General features: G+C 48.0%; 2 protein-coding genes across 2 annotated transcripts in view; one reads left to right on the top strand and one right to left on the bottom strand.

The window, feature by feature from the left end:
* Positions 1-1,158: 1,158 nt before the first annotated feature.
* On the bottom strand, positions 1,159-5,793 carry EIF3K (eukaryotic translation initiation factor 3 subunit K). The gene is made up of 8 exons (XM_063312157.1): positions 5,660-5,793; positions 4,464-4,562; positions 4,197-4,317; positions 3,670-3,744; positions 3,221-3,287; positions 2,805-2,882; positions 2,250-2,375; positions 1,159-1,272 (listed from the first exon to the last, which is right to left on the bottom strand). The coding sequence occupies exons 1-8, from the start codon at positions 5,716-5,718 to the stop codon at positions 1,241-1,243; spliced, it is 657 nt and encodes a 218-aa protein (XP_063168227.1). The 5' UTR covers positions 5,719-5,793; the 3' UTR covers positions 1,159-1,240.
* A 1,533-nt stretch (positions 5,794-7,326) lies between these two features.
* Positions 7,327-22,884, top strand: part of MAP4K1 (mitogen-activated protein kinase kinase kinase kinase 1) — a 37,471-nt gene continuing 21,913 nt past the window's right edge. Inside the window, exons 1-9 of the mRNA XM_063312620.1 lie at positions 7,327-7,552; positions 10,977-11,034; positions 13,554-13,644; positions 13,876-13,940; positions 17,183-17,238; positions 18,955-19,002; positions 20,376-20,418; positions 21,130-21,202; positions 21,593-21,724. Coding sequence (XP_063168690.1) covers positions 7,442-7,552; positions 10,977-11,034; positions 13,554-13,644; positions 13,876-13,940; positions 17,183-17,238; positions 18,955-19,002; positions 20,376-20,418; positions 21,130-21,202; positions 21,593-21,724 — 677 coding nt within the window. The 5' untranslated portion in view covers positions 7,327-7,441. The remainder of the gene's footprint in view (positions 7,553-10,976; positions 11,035-13,553; positions 13,645-13,875; positions 13,941-17,182; positions 17,239-18,954; positions 19,003-20,375; positions 20,419-21,129; positions 21,203-21,592; positions 21,725-22,884) is intronic.

Below are 22,884 nucleotides of genomic sequence, written 5' to 3'. Positions count from 1 at the left end.
ACTGTTCACTAAACAAAGCGGCTTCAAGCCGAAGGTGGGACATGAAAGCTGCCACCTGAGCGAAAGGGCCCTTGGGTGCCCCTGCTAGCCCACTCACGACTGAGCCAGAATCCTCGTTTCCTCCCCCCCCCCGACACCCTGGTTCAGACCGACAGAGACCGCAACGGGCACCTTGCTCGGCCAGCTCTGCAGAAAGAGCAGAGTGCTCCCAAGCCTTCATTTCTTCATTTGGCTCCCCACACCCCTCTACCGGAGATTAGAAGAACAGCACGACCCGTGCCACAGCCCGATCGCCCCACGTATGCGCATTCATGCACACAAGCAGTCGCTTGGAGGGTTTAGCACGAAGGAGAGGTCGCGACGCTCTACTTCTCCTTGGAGAAAGAGACAATCTCACAATGATGATTTGGGGCGATGTCCCGAAAGGCATGGAAAACCTGGCTATTCCATTGGGGCAGGGTGGCTGGTGAGCCCCTGTAGGATTATGTTCTGCTCTGCATGTTTTTTTTTTTCCTGGACACATACAATTTGTTTCTTTATTCTGTCTCTCTGGGCTTTTTATTATGTAAAGCACCCAGTGTCAGTTGGAGCCAGGCGTTCTTGAAATCTATTAATCAACGGATTGATTAAGGAATCAATCCAGGGAGAAAGATGTAGCTACCCACTCTCATCTCGCTTGCTGAAGGACAGCTAAAATGTGGGCATTTATCGCCGTGTTTTTGCATACTCTCTCCACCCCCGGCTAAACGCACTGACAGATGCAAAGACAGCTTTCAGAAGCCCTTGGGCCAAACCTGGCCTGGGCTGAAGCTCTCGCTCCTGTTCCAAAGCTCAGTATCAAAAGGGGGTGGGAGCAGGGTACAGCAAACAATTGCAGGCGGTCCAAGGAGAATTTGGCTGGCTGCGGCCCTTCCGGGAACATACAGAGGCGTGGGACAAGGAGAAGCAATTGTCAAGCACCTTTAACCCCTGTCGCAGGATTCCAAGGGGTGTCCCTCATCCATTGATGGCACGATCCTGGGCCAGGGGCAAAAGCCCGCAGGTAGCCCTTGCAGCTCAGACCTCTTTCCTGGGCGGCTTCATGCCACTTCCTTGAGAACTGCCCACGCCTGATAGAATCCACAAAGCGAGACTGAGGCAACAGCTATATGGGCTGTCGGTGAGTCAGGGAGCTGTTTATTGGCCACGCTCTTAAGATGGGATTACAATTAGTATAGTGAATGAGGAGAGTGCCATGGGGTCACTGGGAAGAAGCCATGATACTGGAAACACCTGGAAGAAAGCAGAGGGGAAAGGGGGTGGTGAAGAGAGAGAGAGAGAAATTCAGAGTATGCAACGGCCTTGGGCTGATCCAGATGAGCTTCCACAAGCCAGCATTCTGCAGATGATTACGACTCCCGTCCACCTCAACTAGCACAACCATATAGGATGGAGAGTAGGTGGTGCTGTCAATCATACTGAAGAGCACCAACTTCCAGTCTTGCCATCCAGGGCCTCTTGAGACCAACCTTGGCCGTACCTTCCAAGACCAGGGCTGCCCTCACATCTCTGATTTGCCAAAAGGGAAGTGGACGTGTGTTTCAGGAGACAGCATCCATCCCACGCATGCGTTCCCACAAGCATCCCTAAAACAAGCCATTGTGCAAACTGATCTCAACTGCCTCCTCTCTGCTGCACAGCAGCACCATGGCAATCCCCCCAAGAGGAAAGATTCCTGGCGGCGAGTGAGAGAGGTAGATCCCAGAATCTCCGTATCTTTCCGCGTGCTCAGGAATCGTGTGCTGGAGAAAGCAAAGGAACGGGAGATATTTTAAAGTTGTAGCCAGGGTTCATCAGAGGCTGACACTCTACTGGGGGCAGAGCGCTGCGACTGGCAGAGAGTCCAGCTCCGAATGTCATGATGGCTGTAAGGATCTGCCTGCAGATGGGACCTCATCAAGTCGGAAGAGTGAATAAGCACCGCTTCCAATAATTAGCAAACAGAAAGTAATTACACTGGACTTCTACCTTCCAAATGAGCAGAACTTTCACACACACACGCACACACACGCTCTCCTCAGCCAACTTCTGAGAGTTGAAGTCCACCAGATAGGAAAAAGTGATGGTGCATGCTGTTTAGATATTGCAACACTTAGCTTGGGACAATTTTAACTTTTAACAGCAGGATCCGTAAGTCACCCTCTCTTTAGTTTAGAAAAAAAAAAACATTAAAGGAGGAAGATGAGCAGGAGAAGAGAAGAGACACTCACTGTCAAAGTCTATTTTCTCCACAATGTTTTTAGGCTTGATACTCTCTTCCTGGTTGCAGATGAATATTGTCCCAGGCTCCGTTTCGACCCAGCCATATTTGCTCATCCAAGACTTCAATTGATTATCTGCAACAAAGAAGACGAGTTACAAGCAGTGGGGATTGGTCAGGAGAGAGGATTCCACGCTTCATTAGAAAATCTTTTTCAAGTTTATTAAAAGAACTATTAATACAAAATACACTAAGCGCAGCACAATTGTGAAAGCCAATTGAGAGTACTGAGTGGGGGAAAGAAATGAATTATATGGCTCAGAACCCAGGAATCATTTCACCACAGGGAAAATGAATGAGAAATGCAAAATGCATTTGGTTCCCATTTTCATGTGCCCTGATCCATATTTTGCAAACTAATATGTAGACTAAAACACAATTTTCCATGTTTCCTCACATATCTCACCGCTCTAAATATCAGCAGGCTCCAAGGGACAAAAAACATTTTTATGAGCCCATGTGACAGAGAGAATGAAATTATACACCTATATTTATAGCCGCTCACCTGTTAGATCACCCAACATTTTGGCAAGAAGCCAGCGGTCAATGTGCTGGTATGTGATTCCAACAACATGGCAAATGACTGCAAAGAGGAAAGGGTACACTTAACTAGGGTTAAGACTAGAGACTTTAACTGAGTTTTAAAGGCAGGCGGGGGGAGAGACCTGCAAGACTTGTGACTAAGGTGACCCGAAGCGCACAGCACAATCACTCTATAACCAGGGCTTTCTGCAAGGGGAGGGGTTGTCAAAACAGGGCAGGACTTCAACTGTGCAGTTCCAGCTGCTATCTTGACTTTGTTCATTTTTTGACACACACACACCTCTCCCAAATACTGAAAGACATACACAGCAGGAAAAAAATTCCCCTGCATGGAGCACTACCTGGAACCCCAAGAAAATCGCAGTACTTTTGACTTACATTTCCTAACAGAATCTTCAAATCCAACAATCCCATCCAGGAGTTTCATATTCTTATCCAGAGCTTGCTATTATTAAAAAAAAAAAAGGCAGAAATAAGAAAGGATATCACCTTGGTCAATGCTAGGACATGGTCACTGAGAGATATTGCCTACTTTTCTACAAGGAAAGGATCTTCATTTACTATTTCAGTAAATTAAAAAAAAGACAGCACAAAAATAATTTTTGAACGTCAGCAATCAGCCTAACAACCTTACACATATTAAACGACAGCTTCTCCCCAGAACCCAACAGAGTAAGTACGTTGTCTCCTAACTGCAGATGTTCCTTGGACCACTAGTACCAAAAGTACTTACTTTGCAAAGACAAAAGACTGATTTTATTAATTTGATTTATGCAGGCTTATCAGCCACTTCTGTGTGAATCTGTTAATCAGTAAGGTTGACTTACCCAGAAAGCCTGAAAGTGGCAGTTTTCCAACAGTTCACCCAAGTATAAGATCTGACGGATTGGGCTCTCCTCTTGCTGGGAGCAACGCGGTCAAGGAATGCTACAAATGGAGCTGGGGGGAGGCACGGAATTTCTCCTCCGGGTTTTTTGGGTAGGACAGGTTACTAAATACCCCCCTGCTACACAGCTAAAACAGAGGCTTCTTAAATACACCGGATCATACCTCCACCTATTTGAGTAAATGTGATGGTGTATTTCCTACAAGCTACTGCAGAGACATCATACAACATGACAACACGAACTGCCGGGCCTTATGCAGCAGCAGGGACGAAAGAAAAAAAAACCAACCGCCTGCAAGTGAAAACAGCAACTCTCCCTCCCAACTTTTGGTATTTTTGGCAAAACTGAAAGCAGCTATGCCATCTTCTCCACCCAGACCTTTTGCCAGTGAGCTGTGCCTGCCGGGAGGCTTGAGGTCCCAATACGGATTTGGGGAAGTTATGCTAGAATATAAACCGTTAGGATACGTGAGCCTGGTCAATCATGCACTTGCACAGTGTGAAGTCTGTGTGAGGCAGGTTGGTCAGCGCTTTGAGGAGAATCTGGGCAGTCACCGGGACTTGGAATAAGTTAGGGTTAAACTGATACCTAGAGAAAGAAGAGATTTCAAGATCGGAACCCAACAGTGCAGTGCAGCAAAACCAACACGGAGCACAGCTTTTCTGCTCCTGGGCAACCATCTAAGGAGTATCCCCGTGTCAGATACTCGCAAAGGCAGATGACCAGCAACTCACAGTTTGAGCACAGCCAGATTGGCCTCTAGGTCATAGGCATTCTCCTTGGCCTGGGTTTCCACATAGTGCTGCAGCGTGACAAGATTTTCCGGGTTATATCTGAAATTCAGGAAAAGATGGAACAGCTATCAGGAAGGATGCAGTAAGAGCCAACGGAGCGTTGCAGCTTCGGTGTATTTATTTAATTGATTGACTGTCTGACTCCCGTGACTCTGGGCGGCTTATAAGTAAGAGCCAGTGTATGTATATATGTATGTGTATGTATCTATCTATAAAAATCTGTATTACGGTCATAGAGCAGCATATTATATAGAGAACAAAATGGGGGCTCCACCATCTCCTGTCCCCCAAGGCTCGAACAACCAACCAGGTCTACAATAGTTCCCCGAATGACATCGGGGAGAGAGCCACACAGATCTCGGGGGGAGAGATCATTCCAGAGGGCAGGAACTGCAACAGCGTAGCTGCCTATCCTGGGTCCTGGCAGGACCTGGAGTGCACCCTTCCCACGGGACTGAACCGCAGGCAGAGATGCCCGGCGACAGGCGGTCCCTTGGACTTCCAGCCCTCAGCGTCAGCGTCCTGGGAAGGAGATGCTCCGGCTCCCCTTCCTGCTTCTGGAGCTTCCTGACACCCCTTTTGCGAGGGTGAAAGGTGTGTTTGTAGCGGCCGCGGAGAGAAGCAACCTGAGATGCCGCACCAGTATGCTCAGAGACGAAGCATACGAAAGGGAGACCAGAGCCTGTTTGATAAAGTGGGGGGCCAGCTCCCTCACTCCAATGCTCTTTCCTCCACGCACCCCCCCCAGGGGTCTCAGGTGGGACCCCCAGCGCCCGTGCTGCTGCTGCTGCTGCTGCTGCTCAAGGGGCTGCGCTCCAACCCCCGAAGGCAAACGGTGGCAACAGGCACAACCCTCCGGGCAAACGCAGCTTGATTAAAAAATATAATGATGATGATGATGATAATAACGGGAAGCAGCCTCCTTCCTAATTCCTTCCGCCCCACCCCGGCTTCTCCTCCCTAAGTCCTTTTCTTTAAGCTGCAGAGAGAAGCGGGAGCTGCAGAAATGATGCCGGCCCAGCCAAGACGCGGGGTTCCTGAGCACGAGCAGAGCGCCGCCCTCTCACAGCAGCTTCCTGCGGCTCCTCGCCAAGGGCCGCGGCGACGAACGGGCCCAGGACCCCTCCGGGCAGTACCTGTCGATGCCCTTCAGCAGCTTCCCCACGCTCGCCCGCATCTGCTCGAAGGCCGCCATGGCTGCGGAGGCAGCAGACGAGGAGGAGAGAAAGGGGCGGCTGAAAAGGAAGCGGAAGAAGCCGAGGCGAGGGAACTTCCGGTCGGGTAGGCGCCGACTTCCGCTTCCGCCCAGGCCGGGCGGGGATGGCGGAGCTCACGGGAGCGCGTGCGCAGCCAGAACTGGAGCCGCCTTCTTCGGGCTACGCCTCTATGTGGCTACGCCCACTTCCCGCCTTCTCTTGGGGAAGCACGTGTTCTTTGACAATGAGGGATAGGAACTTGGTTTGCTTTCCTCATCCCTCGCTTTAAAAAAAAATATAAAACTCTATCCTAGCTGTGTTGGATAACCATGAAAGTTGGTTTAAAAGCTAAGGGTTTATGAGTGACTCCAAGTCTGCATTAATAAATGCGGGGAGGGGGCTCTAGATTGGCAGGGAGGCATCTTCCCAGGCCGCTTCCTTATGGGCAAGGCGCGATGCTGGGCAAGCCTGCCTGTGCTTGGATGAGCTACACCAATGCCCCCTGGCAGTGCCAACCAAGCTGGGGGGCAGGAAAGCTGGCTGGGAGCCCCCCCTGGCATCTCTGCTGCTTTTCTCTGCCAGACTCCACTGCAACCTCACCACTTTCCAAGGGCTTTCTTACCCTACCGGTGGCCCTGACCCTCACGCACACCCACGGGGATCAGGGAGGGGGGCCAGGGGCTTCGGTGGGCACTAGCACAAGTCTTGGCCTCCTGCAGCCTCCTGGCCCAGGCCTTTGCCCCCATGAGATGCCCATTGTCCCAACCTGGGAGACAATCAGTCAGCATGACCCAGGATCCGCCAGCTGGAGGCGCCAGAGAAATCTCACAAATGAAGTCTTGGAATGCATGTGCTGCCTGGAAGGTCCACATGCAACCCAGGTAGAAGGAGCAGCTGGTGGGAGTTTCTACCACCACCACACAGGAAGTGGGGTCCTCCCTCGGTAGCTGCAGTCCACATCACCCTTGGGAGACTCCGAGACCGGAAGGTGATGGAGCTGCATCTCACGTGGGTGGGAATGGTTTGCAGGAGAAGGCTGGGGGTGGGGTCATGTTTTTTAACAGTAATATACCTGTTTTAGGGCACTCATTTATTTATTCATTCAATTTATATGCTCCCCCGCCTTGCAGAAGCAGCTCTTGGCAGCAGACACGGTTAAAGACATCGATGCAACAGTGTAGAAAATGAAAATAACAAGAATAAAAGGCAAAAGAGTGACAGCTTAGGATAACCATCAGCAAGGAATGAACAATACCTAAAGGCTCACCTCGCCTCCTGGCAGGTCTAGAGGGCCTTCCAAAAGACCAGCCGGGTTCGAGCCAATCTATTCTTGCAGGAAGAGCCTTCCAAGCATATTTCACTGTAAATCATGCATTTCCCCCCTCGGTGTGGCAGGAAACCCAATGATCAGCCATCAGGGTCAAAGAGGATTTTGAGGGAGATGAAGAATGGACTTGGGGCAATGTCCCATTGGAAATTGCAAGCTTGCCCATCGCCCTTGCAGTGGAAGACTCCATCCACACCCAAAATCTGAAATCCAAAAGGGTCTTGATGCCCTTCGGCATCAAAAAGCACGAAGAATTGCTCGCCCACATTAATCACGCTGCAAATCAGGAAGTGGAACCCGAGAAGTTCATCAGTGTCCTGACCACAGTGCAGATGACAACGCCTACACGCATGCAGAGTTTTTAATCTCTGCCTGCACAGGGGAAACGCCGAACAATGGATGCTCAAGAAAGAACAGCTCGACTAGAAATTTCCACCCGAAACCCCCAAGAGGACTTTGAACTTCTGCAGCGGGTTGGCGGAGGGACCTACGGGGAAGTGTACAAGGTAACCCTGATAGTCCCGCACGGGGTTTGGCGTCGAATGCTGCTGGGGCACCCTGGCTAGGACCTTCTTCAGCTGTGGGTTCCTTAAACAGTTTCGTTTCAGGCCTTAACAAATGCATAACAAATAACAAACGGTTAAATGTTTTTTTTTAAAAGAACAAGTTAATATTTGTCCATGGAACTTTTGGCCACACGATATAGGAAAAACGAGCCGGTTATTGTTCACGTTTGTATTCATCCCTTCCTCTAAACATCTCCAGCATCATACAGTAGATTAAAATTCCTGTTGTGTCTTAATAATAACCCACAAGGAAGGTTGATCGAGTTGTCGGTAAAATGCATACCCAGCTTGCTGGGGAAGGCGACAACTGGGGAAGGCAACGGCAAACCACCCCGCTATAGTCTGCCAAGAAAACGTCGCGGAAGCGGCGTCCCCCCAAAGGAGCAGACGTGACTCGGTGCTGGCACAGGGGACCTTTCACCAATTGTATTCAAAGGGTTCCTCTAGGAGAAACAGGCATAAAACTACCAAAGAGTGGACTTGCTTGATTCCCATCAATGGTCCTGACCCCGTGGCTGCGAATTCTGTAATTTAATCGGTTCTGTGTGGGAGAGAAGGAATGGAATGGAGTGACTGAATCCCATCCAGGAGCATTTTCTTGCAGATTTTGCTTGTCTTAAATCAGCTTCTCCCTGCTGCTGGTCTTTCTACGGCAAAATGGTGTGTTATCGTTTTGCCTGTAGCAAAGGGAGGAAAGGAGGAGGAAAGCTGAGTTAGTCTGTAGTAGCAAAATGTCCGAAGGAATCTGGTAGTATCTTTCCCAACTAACCAATTCTATTAAAAGGCAAAAGGGTTTGGTAGCACCTGTTCCAACCCACAAATTTCATTAAATCGTTGTATTAAGGTTAGTAATAGATCTTAGGAAAAGGCACAAGCTCCCAGCATGTATGCCTTTTAATAAAGTTTGGTAGTTGAAAAAATCGCTATTAGACTCCTGGTTTTTTGCTTCCTTAGTCCTGAGCATGTTCCTGAGCATGTAAAGCCCCTGCATTTTGGTCTTAGGGATGCGCGAATCACCGAAGTTCTGATCTGAGTCTGCCGTTTGATTTGATCTGATTTGAACACTCAAAAGAGATTCAGTTCATTGGATCGGTTCAGATCATCCAACTGATTGAGTTGGAGGAGCGGATTCAATGGAAAAGCGTGCTGTTGCTGTTCAAAAGTGCATTGATCTAAAACACCCTGTTGGATTATCTGAACTGAGTAAGTTTGACTCTGTATGATTCAAAAGAGGGATTGTTTGATCACTTCGTCTTCAAATGGAAGCCTCGTACAATCCTTCTTTTACGGGTTAATTGCAGGGAATTCAGGTTTCTCCTGAAAGATTCCTCAAAGCTGCGCAGATACAGTGAGGCAGCACCATATGATGTTTGCTGCTTGTTACTACAACTTTCTTTTATTGCTTGCTTACTTGTTTTTTATACCACTGTAATCAAACAAAGCCTCACAGTTTGGCCAGATGTACATAATTACAGTCTTTTTTTCCCCTTATTTTTTTTTTAATCTGTTCAATCATGTCCGATTCTGGGAGACTGCCTGGACAGTCCCTGCAGTTTTCATGGCAAGGTTTCTTGGAAGTGAGTTGCCATTGCCTCCTTCCTGGGGCTGAAAGAGAGGGACTGGCCCAAGGTCACCCAGCTGGCTTTGTGCCTAAAGTGGGACTAGAACTCACGGCCTCCTGGTTTCTAGCCTGGTGCCTTAACCACCACACCAAACTGGCTTTTAAATTCCCTTCTCACCCCTATGGGTGGTATGTGTCTTCCTCAACCTCGGGTCCCCTACCAGAGGCCTGGGAGTTTGAGGGTCCTGCACAGGATCTCGGCTGTTCCTAGCCCTGCACTCTTCTGGACAGAGAGCTCTGATGGTGTTCCTGGGATCTGTTGGAGCCACTCTCCCAGCTTGGGAGTCACAGGCTCAAGTGCTCCTACCACCACTGGGACCCCTTTGGCCTTATCTTGTCTTATCTTGTCTCTCTTATCTTGTTTCTCTTACATGGACGGAACAAGTTGTTTGTGGGTGTGCGTACATATATATTCCTACAATAAAAGGGTGCTTCTCCCTGTTAATCGTATGCTTCACAACTGAATTAATGCCTGTGTCTGAAGACCCCTCCCCTCAACCATTTAGTCCAGCAAGAGCTAAAATCCTCTACAGATAGTCCTCCCTTAACAACCACAATTGAGACTGGAATTTTGGTTGCTAAGCAAAGCAGTCATTAAGCAAATCTGACCCGATTTTTGCAGCGGTCATTAAGTGAATCACTGCAACTGTTAAGTGGTGGTTAAGCGGATCACGCGGTTCCCCATTGATTTTGCTTGCCAGAAGTCAGCCAGGAAGGTCAACTATGGCAATCACATGACCACAGGATGCTGCGATGGTCATAAATGCAAACCTGTTGCCAAGTGCCCAAATCATGATCACGCGACAGCAGGACACTGCGGCGGTTGCGTGAACACCAGTTGTAAGTTGTTTTTTTCAGCACTGTCATAAGTCAGAACCATCATTAAACGAATGGTCATTAAAGGAGGACTACCTGTTTTGGCACCACTGTGCATTTGGAAAGATCCCATGCTCTGCCCTCAGCAAGTTCCACACATCTCCATTTCCCAAGGAAGGAACGGTTGAGCAGCCTGGGCTAGCATTGCCATGATAACCCCCAACGCAGCATAAGAAACCTAAAAATCTTGCTTTAACAGCAAAACGCGTGGAAGAAAATATAAGCGAAGCAAAACAAAAAAAGCTGAAGGCAGCAGCTGTATCCTCTGCCTGCTCTCTGCAGCGTGTTTTCAGTTGGGGTGCTTTGCTTCCTCTTTCTCACTTTCCCTTCCAAAGTGGGAAATGTTACAGAAAGCCAAGGTGAAAAAATGGTTTTTTGAGGGGGGGGGGGGTCTTCTGTTTACAGGTTGGTAAAACCAGAAGTGATGGAATAGCCTTGGGATTAGAACAGCCTTTCTCAACCTTTTGACCCTGGAGGACCCCTTGACATATTTTTCAGGCCTCGGGGACCCCCTGCACATTCAGGCTCAAAGATGGGCCAGAAGTTAAAAAATTATTATATTCATTTCATGTGTGTATATGCCTTAATAGTGCCCTTAAACTAAACGTAAAGAATGAAACTTTCCTCTTTCATGTGAAGTTGCCCAAATTTGAAATATTTTTTTAAATAAATGGTGATCTCCCAGGGAACCCCCAGGGACCTCTCGTGGAACCCTTGGCTGCCATGGAACCCTGGTTGGGAAACCCTGGATTAGAATGTGGCCATTAGCCCTTTGTAGGTTCCACTGGCCCGACTTAAACAGCATTTCTGCCCTGATACTGCCTTCGAACCTTTTCTTTAACATTTGGGTCACCGTCTTCTTCTCAGGCAAGGAACAGAGAGTCGGGAAAGCTGTCTGCTATCAAAATCGTAAAGATGGAAGCAGGTGAGCAAGGGAAACTGCGGCCTGTTCGTTCTTTTCTTTCCCTTCTTTGCAAGCCAGTGTATCATCGGCCGGATTCTGGTGAGAGCCAGAACATGCCCGGAGACATCCCAGCTTTTGAGATAACTGGGAAAGTCCCCATATGGTTAGTTTTTAAGAGAAATTCTGCTGAGGTTCACGTTCACCTGAAAGGACACCATCTGCCTGGAAAAATCCTGCTTGCTCAGGCTGGTGTTCAGTTTTACTAATTTGCAAGGAGGAGGCCTTTTGCCTGTTCCAAAGCCGAATATTGTTTTACTGAGATGGGGAGAGAAATAATAAGCTCTTCTGGAAGTCCCATTAAATTCCTTGCTCCAAGGTTGAGAAAACGGTGGGTTCTCCTGATGATGTTGCATTACAGCTGCCATAAACAACCTGGCCCAGAGTGGGGGTGCTGGAAGCCCAGCAACATCTGGAGGGCACAGATCCCGTTGTTTGGTGAGCCTCCTCTTTGGAAGATTTGCAGGGAGTGAGACAGAAGGGATTTTGCTTAGGAGCGAACCTTCAAGTTCAAGCTCTTGAACCGCTGGCTGCCTTGATGTATTTCCAATACATGGCCTTTCGACGTTCAGCTTTCATCTCACAATATAAATTAATAAATTAATTCCAGAGCTGCAAGTGGAAACTTTCCAGATCAGTGTGATGCCAAACCACGTAACTTGAGACAGCATCGCTGATTTCTAAAAAGTGGTTCATATCCACCATGGGGTGGGAAAGGTTGGAATAGTCGTAGAGGGGTTTCAAAAACACTGATTTCCACATCTCGTGTGTGATTAAATGTGGAAGGAAAGAAAAGCTCAGTGGGCAATCTGACCCGGAGGGGAATCTGTCAGAAGTGATGACTAAAGCTTGAGAAAAGAGCTAATCTGGAAATGGCCTGTTTTGTAGGTGCGCTGAAAGATCTTATCTGCCCCTCCTTCAGCTCAGTAGAAACCACCCCTTTTTCTCTGCAGTTCTGTTGCTCCTTGGATCTTCCCTAGGACTCTCTATTCTTTCAAAATTGGGCCTATTTGTCTTCCATTCACCCATTTCACATCAGGTTTGGCCTGATTTTGTTTTTAACCAAGCACGTTCCCCTTTTCCCCCCTTTTTCTTTGGTATTTCCTCTGTCCTGTGCATACCTGCATATCGATTTCCGCTTTCTATAACTTGTACGGAAATACCCTTTCCAAAGAACATTTCAAAGGCTTAAGCAGTTACAGAACTTCTGCAAATAAGTGGCCTGAAGATTAGAATTTGCTTCTCTTGGAAATGGGGAACCACCCAGCATCACAGCTGGAGGAAAAGGAGATTTTCTGCATTTAATTTAGACAGAAAGCAGCACTTTCCAGATGTGTTGGGTTCAGCTCCTATAACCTCCAACTAACTTGGCCATTGGCTAGCCCAGTGTTTCTCAACCGTGGCCACTTTAAGATGTGTGGACTTCAACTCCCAGAATTCCCTAGCCAGCATGAGATCTGGGAGTTGAAATCCACACATCTTAAAGTGGCCAGGTTGAGAAAACGCTGGGCTAGAGAAAGAGGGGAATTTGAATCTAATTCACTGGGGGGGACCCCTTTATGGTGAAGAAGACCTTTTTAGACTCTCACTCGGCAATAATTACCTGAAATGTCAACCAGCCTATTATATGGCTTTACTTTGTTAAGGACAAATTAAACCATGTTTCTTTGTCTTTACAGTAAGGGCTCTCAGCTTATTGTGGGGCTTTGTTTTCTTGTAAGGTGCTTCGAGGAACACAGTAGATGAACAAATGATAGCACCAGCTGATTTAAAACAAAAAAACAACCCAAACAGCTGCTTACACCCCAATAGAAAGCACAGATCATCTTTTCCCACTTGCCACATTCCAGATTTTGAACTGTAGTCACAGTGTATTTAGGAGAAGCCAGGGCAGAGAAATCTGGATTACAAATAGTCCTCGCTGAACAACCACAACTGGGACCGGAATTTTGGTTGCTAAGCAAAATGGTCATTAAGTGAATCTGACCCAATTTTACAACCTTTCTTGCGGCAGTTGTTAAGCAAATCACTTTGGGCATTAAGCGAACCACATGGTTGTTAAGTGAATCACATGGTTCCCTGTTGATTTTGCTTGCCAGAAGCTGGCCAGGAAGGTCAAAAATGGCAATCACATGACCACGGGACACTGCAACAGTCATAAACGTGCCCAAATTGTGATCCCATGACTGTGAGGACACTGTGACAGTTGTAAGTGTGAGGGCCGGTGGTAAGTTGTTTTTTTCAGCAGCATTGTAAGTCTGAACTGTCACTAAACGAATGTTGTTAAGCGAGGACTACCTGTACTCCATTTGTCCCTTGACTGTGACCGCTGAGAAGACCCACCACTCCACAGTCTTCTTGCTCCCTGGATCTTCCCTGGGGTGATTTACACGTTAGCATCGTGTCCCTTGTCTTTCATTCACCCCGTTCCCGTCAGGTGGGGCCCTAAAATGCCGTGTTTTTTTTCCCCTTCTCCTGTCCAGACGACGATTGTGTCGCTATCCAACAAGAGATCCTGATGGTGAAAACCTGCAAGCATCAGAACATTGTCGCCTACTATGGCAGTTACATCCGGTGAGCAAGCCTTCTCTGAAGTTTGGACAATTCTCCCGTAAATATTTCCCTGCCCTGAGGAGGGGTGGGTGTCCCAGAAGCTTGGGGTGCAGAAGTGGACATGATCAGAAAGTGCTCATATGCAACTGGGATGGCGGGCCCCGATCCCCCCTCCTTGCAGCCCGTACCCCCATTCGTGGCTTCCTTCCATGTGAAACCTCTGCTCTCTTGCTCTTCCTCCCTGGCCTTCAGGTTTAACAAACTGTGGATCTGCATGGAGTTCTGCGCGGGAGGGTCTCTTCAAGACATCTATCAAGGTGACTCCCTGCACCTTCTTCCTGCTCAGAGAGCAGGAGAAATCCCTTCCGTTTGCGCTGGAGAGGCAGGCTGCCTCCTTTGCCCTTCCTAGCACAGCTTCACAGCACCCAGCCTTTTTCAAGCACTGCAAGGGCACTTAGCAAGCAGAAGCCAACTTTCAAAACAGAACAAGTTGGGGAAATAATATACAGAACGACATTACAAAGGGGAAAAAGGATTTGCAAAAAGGGCATACACTGGGGATGCTGCAAAAGAACACATCCCCTGGGAGAAACACATGTTAAAATGCACGTTAAAATGTTTAGGCCTGTTTGACTCAGATTTTTTAAGAAGCTTGCCATTCGACAGAGGGCTGAGGCCAGGATTGGGATGATGGCGATCCAAGTCTTCCTGCTCCCCCACCCCAGGCAGAGGGAATCGAGCACTTCCTAGTTTGTTCTCACAACATCAATAATATTGGGTCTGTGAGAAGAGCATCTACTGCTTTGCACACAGAAGGGTCAATGCCCAGTGTCTCCAAGCACTGGATAGCCACCCCCTCGAAGTCTTGGAGAGCCATTACCAGTCAGAGGAGACCAGCCTCCCTCCTCCTTCCAGATGTTGTGGGTGATGGCCATCTTTGTCCGCTGGAAGGCACCTGCTCAAGAAAGGACGGGTATAACCAGGATACAGTATAGGGACCTTTCCAGTTGAGAGATGTGGAACTTTCCTTTGTTCTGGTCTCCCAGAGTGTTTTAATTTAAATTTAAGTACAGTTGTTAAGAGAGGAGGGAAGGATTCACAGACCTTCCCCTCCCCCCACCATGTCATTTTGGGTCCCAAGTTCATGCGCTCCTTGGGGAAGGTGCAGAATCAAATAATTAGGCAGTCATTTTTTGCAACAGAAGTGAAACCAAGTGCGGTTGATGGCTTTCTCTAGCATGTCAGCAGCACCTGTTTCAGAGGAAGAGACCCCACATTCTTCATCTTGCTTAGGTTAAGCTAAGCACTTCCCCCTTTCCAGCCTGCTTATGTTGTTTTGCACCACAGAGCTGCCTTTTACGGCTTTCAAGGAGAGCAGAAGACCATAGAAGACGGGGAATCATCAGGTGACGCACCCCCATTCCTTTGACAAACACACCCACTCTTCTGCAGTTTCACAAAGTTTGGCTACTTTCACACAAGCCTAAAAGAAGAATTGTTAACTGGCTGGAAGGAATTATGAATTGCGTGGTATGGTGCAAATAATATACTCTTAAGTCCAATCAGTAAGAAAACCTCCCTGTAAGAACGCACTTAAAAACCTAGCACTGGATCAAGGGGAGATGTCCTGGCCCAGATCACTCTCTGCTTTTTGAATGGTCTAGTTGCAAGTTGAGGTGTGTGCTTAACATCGGAGAGCGCCCCAAAACAATTCCCCAATCTTCAGGTCTTCTGAGAAGTCTGTTGGCTGGCTGTGTTTGACCTCTTCTTTGCCAAACAAAACCCCAAACTCCATGGCATTGTTGCCACCAGTGTGACCCACTTGCAGCTGAGGCTTCAAGATTTCATGAATGTCCTGGTCCATCGGAGACAAGAGAACAACCCCACCTGATACCAAAGTCATCCCAGCTCCAACATCAAGCTCTCTGGAGATGGGGTTAACTTATGAAAGAAGAAGAGGACCTTCTGGACAGGACCTCTGGCCCATCTAGTCTGGAGCCTGTTTGTGAAGTAGCCAACCAAACCACACATCTCCCAGCAGATGGCCTTCAGAGGCAGCTCCATGGCCATCAAGGCCAAGAGCCGTCGATCCCCGGGACTTCCATGAATTGGTCAAACCCTCTTTTTTTTTTAAAGCCAGACAAGCTGGTTGCCAGCACTGCATCTCGGGGTGGCAATCCCAAAGTTTGATTATGTGTTGGGTAAACAAATACTTCCTTTTGTCTGTCCTGATTCTATCCTTTATGGCCAAAGGAAACAGGAGGGCTTCTGTTTTCAGAAAGTTATGTCCACAGCAGGGCGAAGAGGCCGGAAGAGCGGCTTGTTGCCTGGAACAAAGGGGGGAGGAGAGTTTAGACAAAGGCCTCCCTGAGTGTCTTTGTTGCTGTGGGGCACTAAAGCCTGGGTCTCCCCCACTTCTGGTTTCTGAGTGTAGGCAGAGAAGCATCACAAGCGCATTTCTAATGGTGAAAAGCTGACCACAACACTGCTTTCTCGTTTTCATTCTTAATGCTTCTTGTCACTTCTTCACTTCCTCCCCTCTGCAGTTGCACCTCTCCAGGGGGGGGAGGGTCGGTGGAGATCAAAGGTCCCCTGGAATGCTGCCCCTGAGCATCCCAGCAAAAGTGCAGAGGGGGGGGGGTTGCTTTTTTCCAAGGCATATACAGGACCCCTAGGGACTTAGCCAATTTAGGCAGGCTTTTTTTTAACTTCCCTTGATGGTTGGGGTGATGTGAGCAGGATGAAGCGACAAAGCACAAGTGGGGTTTGATCGGTGGAGATCAGGAAAAGGACAGAGCCAGCACCACTTTTTCCCCCCCCCTTTTTAACATTTTTTTCTTTTCCTTCTTTTTTCCTTTCCTCTTTGAATGTTACTGTATTCAAAAACATATTATATAAATATAAATGGAAAAGAACAGAGTGGTGCTGGAAGAAAAAGAGGCAAGAAGGGGGAAAGTATATTTCAAGGGGCAGCCTTGTCAGACATTTGTATTTCTGTAATTACTTAGACATGCAGGTATTGTTTTACCAATCAAAGAGAATATTTGTAGCTCAGGGTTGAACTGAGGAGTCCCTGGTGCTCTCTGAGCCTTGTTGTTTTCTTGCAGACGTTTCATTGCCAGACCAGGCAACATCTTCAGCGCGAACATCTTTAGTTTGCAACCCCCCCTGTCTGCTCGCATTGAAGATGTTGCCTAGCCTGGCAATGAAACGTCTGCAAGAAAACAACAAAGCTCAGAGGACATCAAGGGCTCCACAGGTATTGTTTTGCTAAAGGTCACCAGGGCAATGCACAGCCATCTAGACCTATATCAATAAGAAGCAAAGCTGTTTAAACAGATCCCAAAAAATCATTTCAGAGGCTAAGGTAGACCAATGCATCTTCCTTACATGCAAAGCGCCTGAGCCAGCCTGTTTTGGAACTGCAATTCCTCAATTTCCCGGGCAACTTAATCCTGGATTTTTCCAGATCTTTCAAAATATCAGCAGTGGTGTTGAGGAAAGGAGGACATCTTGCAGGATGAAAAATGGTATTCACTGTGTCCTTGTTGCCTTTCAGTCACAGGGCCCCTGTCTGAGCTACAGATTGCCTACATATGCCGAGAAACCTTGCAGGTAAGTAGGAATGTGTGGAATTGCCTCATGCCAAGCCAGTTCTTTCATTCCACTCGAGAGGGCCTGAGGGTGGAGGTGTTAAGTTTATCCTGAAGCTGGAATATCCTGCATGCACGATAGGTAAGGCTCAGCATCACCTCGCTTGGAGGACTTGTTTACATTTCATCCTAGCTCTGACACAGAACTGGGTGACACCCTCTGAAATCCCTGACTCCCGGTCAGCTAGCAAGAGACTAAGGCAGTGCTTCTCAACCTTAGCAACTTGAAGATGTGTGGACTTCAACTCCCAGAATTCCCCAGCCAGCCATGCTGGCTGGGGAATTCCGGAAGTCCACCCATCTTCAAGTCGCCAAGGCTGAGAAACCATCATCAGCCTCCAACCCACATATTTAAATAATGGGCACAATCTCCTACCTCTTGCAGGATTAGCTTCCAGGCTAAAATCTTCTATGAAGTCCAGCCCTTGCGCCATCTTAGTCTACGGGCTGTTATAGCCTGTGATTACTGTTCTGCTTTTAGAAAGTTCTCACTTGAGTCCACAGAGCTGCTCCACGCAAGACTTACAGCCTCAGCTGCTTTTATAATCCCAGTGACCTCCTTCCACTGCCCACCTCCTGGCCCCGATGGAGCAGACGGTACTGTGCTCGGCCTATTTACCCCCTAATGGCCACAGCCGCTGGCCGATAGCAAGCAGCCCATCCAAGGACTCTCTTTCCATTGGTTTCCACAAGGACCAATCGGCATTTAGAGAAACGTCTTCCTCCAATCAGGTTAGGGCCTGAATGAGTATAAATAGGCACAGTGCTCACTCCCAGCTGTGCTGACTGTCCAGGTTGCTGTAGTTTGGAATTGCCCATCATTAAACAAGCATTGAAAACCTGGCTGTTCCTCTACCCCTGGCTTCGGGCCCCTTTTGGTTGGGTTTTTCATAGGAAAGAGGGTTTTTATTGCTCCTTCTGGGTGACTATTATCTTTCTTCATGATGCTTCTTCCCTTTTTAATTGATAAGCTGCCCCAGGAGTCGGGCGGTCCTCAAAATGTGTTTTACAAACATTTAAATAGTGGCTACTGCTTTGAGAGCTCATGCTTTATCTTTATGTCCAGGTTGGGGCACTAATGAAATAAAATAGCTGAGATGTTTAAAAGATCACACCCAGGGGTCTTATTTTCAAATGCTGAGGCTGCTTATCTGGGTCATGAAAGCCACAGAGGGGGCATTGAGCAAAAGGCGGTTGGCTGGGCGTGGGCCTCATGCTAAGCCCCAATGGAGCAAGAGCATGGGTTTGTGTGTTGTGTGAACAGCCTACGTTTTCCCACGTGACACAAGGCCTTGGTGGAAGTCCGTTTTAAAGCGATGCCAGTGGCATGGCTCAAAGGCAGGACTACAGCTCCCATCATTTGCAGTTAGCATGGATTGCTAGCTGTGGCCGATGGGCTGTGGGGTTCATAACACCTGGCAGATGCCTGGTTGGGGAAAGGAGGTGGGTGAGAAGCCCTTATGTGTGTCATCGTTGTTGTGCTGCTTTTGTTTTCCCCCCTTTTCTTACTTCTTTCTTTCATTTTCAAAAAGTTTTGTTCTGTTGTATTTGATAAATAAAAGCCAACAAAAGTATGTTAAATGTTATTCTATCAACCGTATTTCAAAGGTAACTGAACAGGCGCTGTTTGCAGACCTGTTTTTAGGATGTGAGCTCTATTTTCCCCCCGTCCTTCTAGGGTTTGTCTTATCTTCACAGCCAAGGCAAGATCCACCGAGACATAAAGGTAAGACTCACGAGGCTTATCCTTCTCTTACGTGACAGCCTCTCTCCGGCTTCCTTCAGAAACGTAATTTAGGGCAGGGAAAGGAAGTGATCCTAGTGCTGCTGCTATTTTTAACAGATCCTTGGTGAAGCTGAAATTTGTAGGGACCTTCTGCAAATCTACCAGTAGATACAGGCAGACCTTCTGCCAACTCACAGTGTCGGGCTGGAGACCATGGATTCAGCAAGGCTGCGGAGTTAAGCTAGTGCCATATACAAGTGCTGTCCTGAACCTTGCTTCTGCATTTTTAAATAAGTGTTATTAGTATTACTAATATAATATAATATAATATAATATAATATAATATAATAAGTAGAACATTCTGTGACAATCATATGAATAGGATGCAGGTTACTGTCAGGGCGGCAAAGGGGGGGTGGGTGCAGAGCGATCAGAAGATGTGTAACGGAAAACGAAATTAAGTACCCGTGTAGCATCTTTTGCCAGCTTGTAGTCATAACGTAAGCACCCTACAAATGGGGTAGAAAAACAACCCTTTTGCAGAGCAATTTGTAGACAAGATTCTGGCAGGTTATACATGGTACCTCTGGAATATTAAAAACCTGAAGAGTCTTGCAAGGGACCTGAGCCTTTTTGGATTTGCCCCCCAATCATCAGATGGTTTTCGTAATTATTGCAAATGTTGATCAGTTAACATTAGGCTGTTGATTTGTCAAAACACTGGAAGCTTCCACTTCCCTCTTGAAAGTGAAATTAACGGAGAGGATTGTCGACCATCTGTCCTCATAAACCGGAGCTGGTTGGTAGACATTCAGCCGGTTATTCCCACCCTGAGGTCCTCCTGGCTGGGATGATGGAAGTTGAGGACATCACAAGGGCATCGAGTGAACTAAGTCTGGATTTAGGGGAGAAGTTTGTGATGTGTTGAGGGGATCAGGAGATCGTGTAACAGTCCAAAGAGTGTCACTTCAAAAGGAAACAGCTCCAAGAAACAATAAGAGGTCTGAGAAGGAATCGAAAATCTGGGTGGAAAATGTTTGAAGAGTAGAAAACTGCTCAGTCATGAGCCTAACAGGACACGGCTGAAATTCAGCCCAGACTTTTGGAGGGGGAAGCTCTAGCAATGAAAAGGGCATCTCTGGGCATGTTCAGAGTGTTTTTCTCTAAACCACAGCTAGGTCCCCATACCCTGGGGGTTAGCAGGCAGAGTCTGCATGGGAGAGGTTGGAACTCCAAACAGAAGGGAATCTCAAAGCCGGGGAGTGGGGAATATTGTCCAGATGGGTGAGGGAGGCTGTTACCCTCCACACACCGGTTACAGCCCACTTCACTCAGCCACCCCTCTCTTCCTTTTTGTGTTCTTCACATTGTAGGGAGCCAACATCCTTCTCAACGACCAGGGGGAAGTAAAGCTGGGTATGTTCCATATCTGAACATTGTCCCCACCGGCCTGGAAGCCGACCTGGGCCAGGCACCCTTAGCCACCACATCTAGAAGGTTCATGGGCATGATGTAGCCCCTCTCCCTCCATGCCTGGACCTCTGGCTGTTAAGATGATTCCATGTCTGAGTGTTGAATTACAGGAAGTGCCTTGATCACGCATTACACTAAGCCTGAATGTGGGTTTCTTGATTTCTGGCTTTGTATGAACCCATCCATTAGGGTTGGCTCTGTGGGAAGCAGGTCACTCTGGCTTGTTCAACAAACCAGAGTGAAAAATCCTGGTTTAGTATTACGTGTGAAGTTCTTAGCTGCTGTTTTAGACTGTGTGTGTGTGTGTGTGTGTGTGAGAATGAGAATGAGTGAGTGTGATTTCAGCAGGAGTTAGCAGACTTGTGGATTTCATTGTAGGCCTTGCATGAGGAGATCCACATTAACTCTACGATAGCAAAACTTGGGCAGTCAGGTAGCACCTTTTGTGGCTAACAGATTTCACTCAAAGGCATTAGCTTTCATGGGCGGCTGATGCCTTTGAATAGAATGTATGAACCGGAAAAGGTGCTACCAGAACCCCCATGGATTTCATTGAAGTCCATACCCTTTATCTCCCCAGACTTGAGCATGATGCAGATTTACAACTGCCCTTTCAACCTCTCCCTTTTTTCTCTTCTTCTTTCCTTCCACCAGCTGATTTTGGAATCTCAGCTCAACTCAGTGCTACCTTTGCCCGCCGAATGTCTTTCATTGGGACCCCTTACTGGTAAAAAGAACCCACTCTTTGGCCTGATGGGTATCTGAGCTGCAAACTGCCAGTTAGAAGGGCAGCAGATTGGAAGGTGCCCCAGTTTCAGAATTTGACTCGGTTAGAATATCTAACGCTAACCAAGGGTCTCATCTTGTGCAGATTCCCCCCCTTCCCTTCCTTTTTCAGTGACAATCTCACCCAACAGCATTTGCAAGTGGCATTGGTGAGCCAGGAAGGAAGAGGGTAGGCCCTGGTTTGTAGGCTTTCGTCCTGATAAACCGGGTTAGGAGGTTGGAACAGACCCCGGTGTGTCTCACTGGGGAGCATTAACTCTCCTAATGGAACCCAAGGGGATTGACGTGGTGAGCCTGAATGTGAGACACAGCCCCCCACTCTCTATTCCAGGATGGCCCCCGAAGTGGCCGCTGTGGAGCTGAAAGGGGGATACAACGAACGGTGTGACGTGTGGTCGGTGGGCATCACGGCGATTGAGTTGGCTGAGTTGCAGCCCCCCATGTTTGATACGCATCCTTTGCGGTGAGGTGTCCTGTTCGCTCCCTTCCATCCCAGGGTGTCGGATGGGTGGGCAAATACATTTTTCTGGGAACATCCTTGAGAAGACAGGAAGAGGAACAGCCGCAGCCAGGCAACGGTCAGATCAGGGCAGTGTTTCTCAACCTTGTCCACTTTAAGACGGGTGGACTTCGACTCCCAGAATTCCCCAGCCAGCTGGCTGGGGAATTCTGGGAGTCGAAGTCCACCCGTCTTAAAGTGGACAAGGTTGAGAAACACTGGATAAGGGACATCTCAGCTCACAGAAGGAATGGGGATGGAAAAAGCATCTTGGAAGGGACCCTCCCTAACTCCCTGGAAAGTGAAGGCAAGGGGCAAGAGATGTGCTTTCAGACTTGCAAGGGTCTGTTCCTGTAACCTTACCATAAAGGTAGTGCTAGTACTCATGGTTTTGGTTTCTGGACTGGACTACCTCAAAGGGCTGACAGGTAAGGCCAGCGAGAGAGACTAGAAGCCAGGCATGGGGCAGTGATTCATCCCGCCCCACCCCCTCAGTATCTTTTTCTGACACTTCCTTCAAAAGCCTTTGCCCTCTCTGAAGCAGGGTGGAAGGAAATCAAAACTCATTTTTGACTCAGGTTGCCTGTGCCCTGTGATTATGAGAGAGAACACGGTGTGGAGGGAGATGGTTAAAGATTAAAAACTTCTAGTCCTTATGGGAGACCTCAGTGACCCCCTGCCAGTGGCAGTTTCTAATTTTAAGCAGGAAGCATTCAAGTGGTTTCAGCTCTAAAATAGATTGGCATAAGGTAAAGGCAAAGACTCACTATCCCCCCAGCCCGGAAACAAAACTAATAGGAAATCCTATCCCTGCCCTTTTGGGCATCACTCCACCAACTTGGCATCATCTCCTATCGGGAGTACCCCCTCATGGTTATGAAGATTTTTTTTTAATCCGTTCAATCATGTCTGAGGCTGCCTGGACAAGTCCCTGCCGTTTTCTTGGCAAGGTTTTTTCAGAAGTGGTTTACCCTTGCCAGCTTCCTAGGGCTGAGAGAAAACGACTGGCCCGAAGTCAGCCAGCTGGCTGTGTGCCCAAGGCAGGACTAGAATTCACCGTCTCCTGTTTCTAGCCTGGAGCCTTAACCACTCCACCAGACTGGCTCTCATAAAGATGTATTAAG

The sequence above is a fragment of the Candoia aspera genome, chromosome 10 (genome assembly GCF_035149785.1).
Source record: "Candoia aspera isolate rCanAsp1 chromosome 10, rCanAsp1.hap2, whole genome shotgun sequence".
In the NCBI taxonomy this organism is placed as follows: Eukaryota; Metazoa; Chordata; class Lepidosauria; order Squamata; family Boidae; genus Candoia; species Candoia aspera.
The sequence above is the reverse complement of the archived record's forward strand: the minus strand, read 5'-3'. Positions and strand labels throughout refer to the sequence as shown.

Coding starts and splice junctions, on each gene's coding strand:
- EIF3K (XM_063312157.1), bottom strand. CDS start 5,718: ATGGCGGCCTTCGAGCAGATGCGGGCGAGCGTGGGGAAGCTGCTGAAG. Junction 2,376..2,804: donor AATGTTGGGTGATCTAACAG/GTGAGCGGCTAT, acceptor TCTTTGTTGCAG/ATAATCAATTGAAGTCTTGG. Junction 1,273..2,249: donor GGAGAAAATAGACTTTGACA/GTGAGTGTCTCT, acceptor GCTTTCTTCCAG/GTGTTTCCAGTATCATGGCT.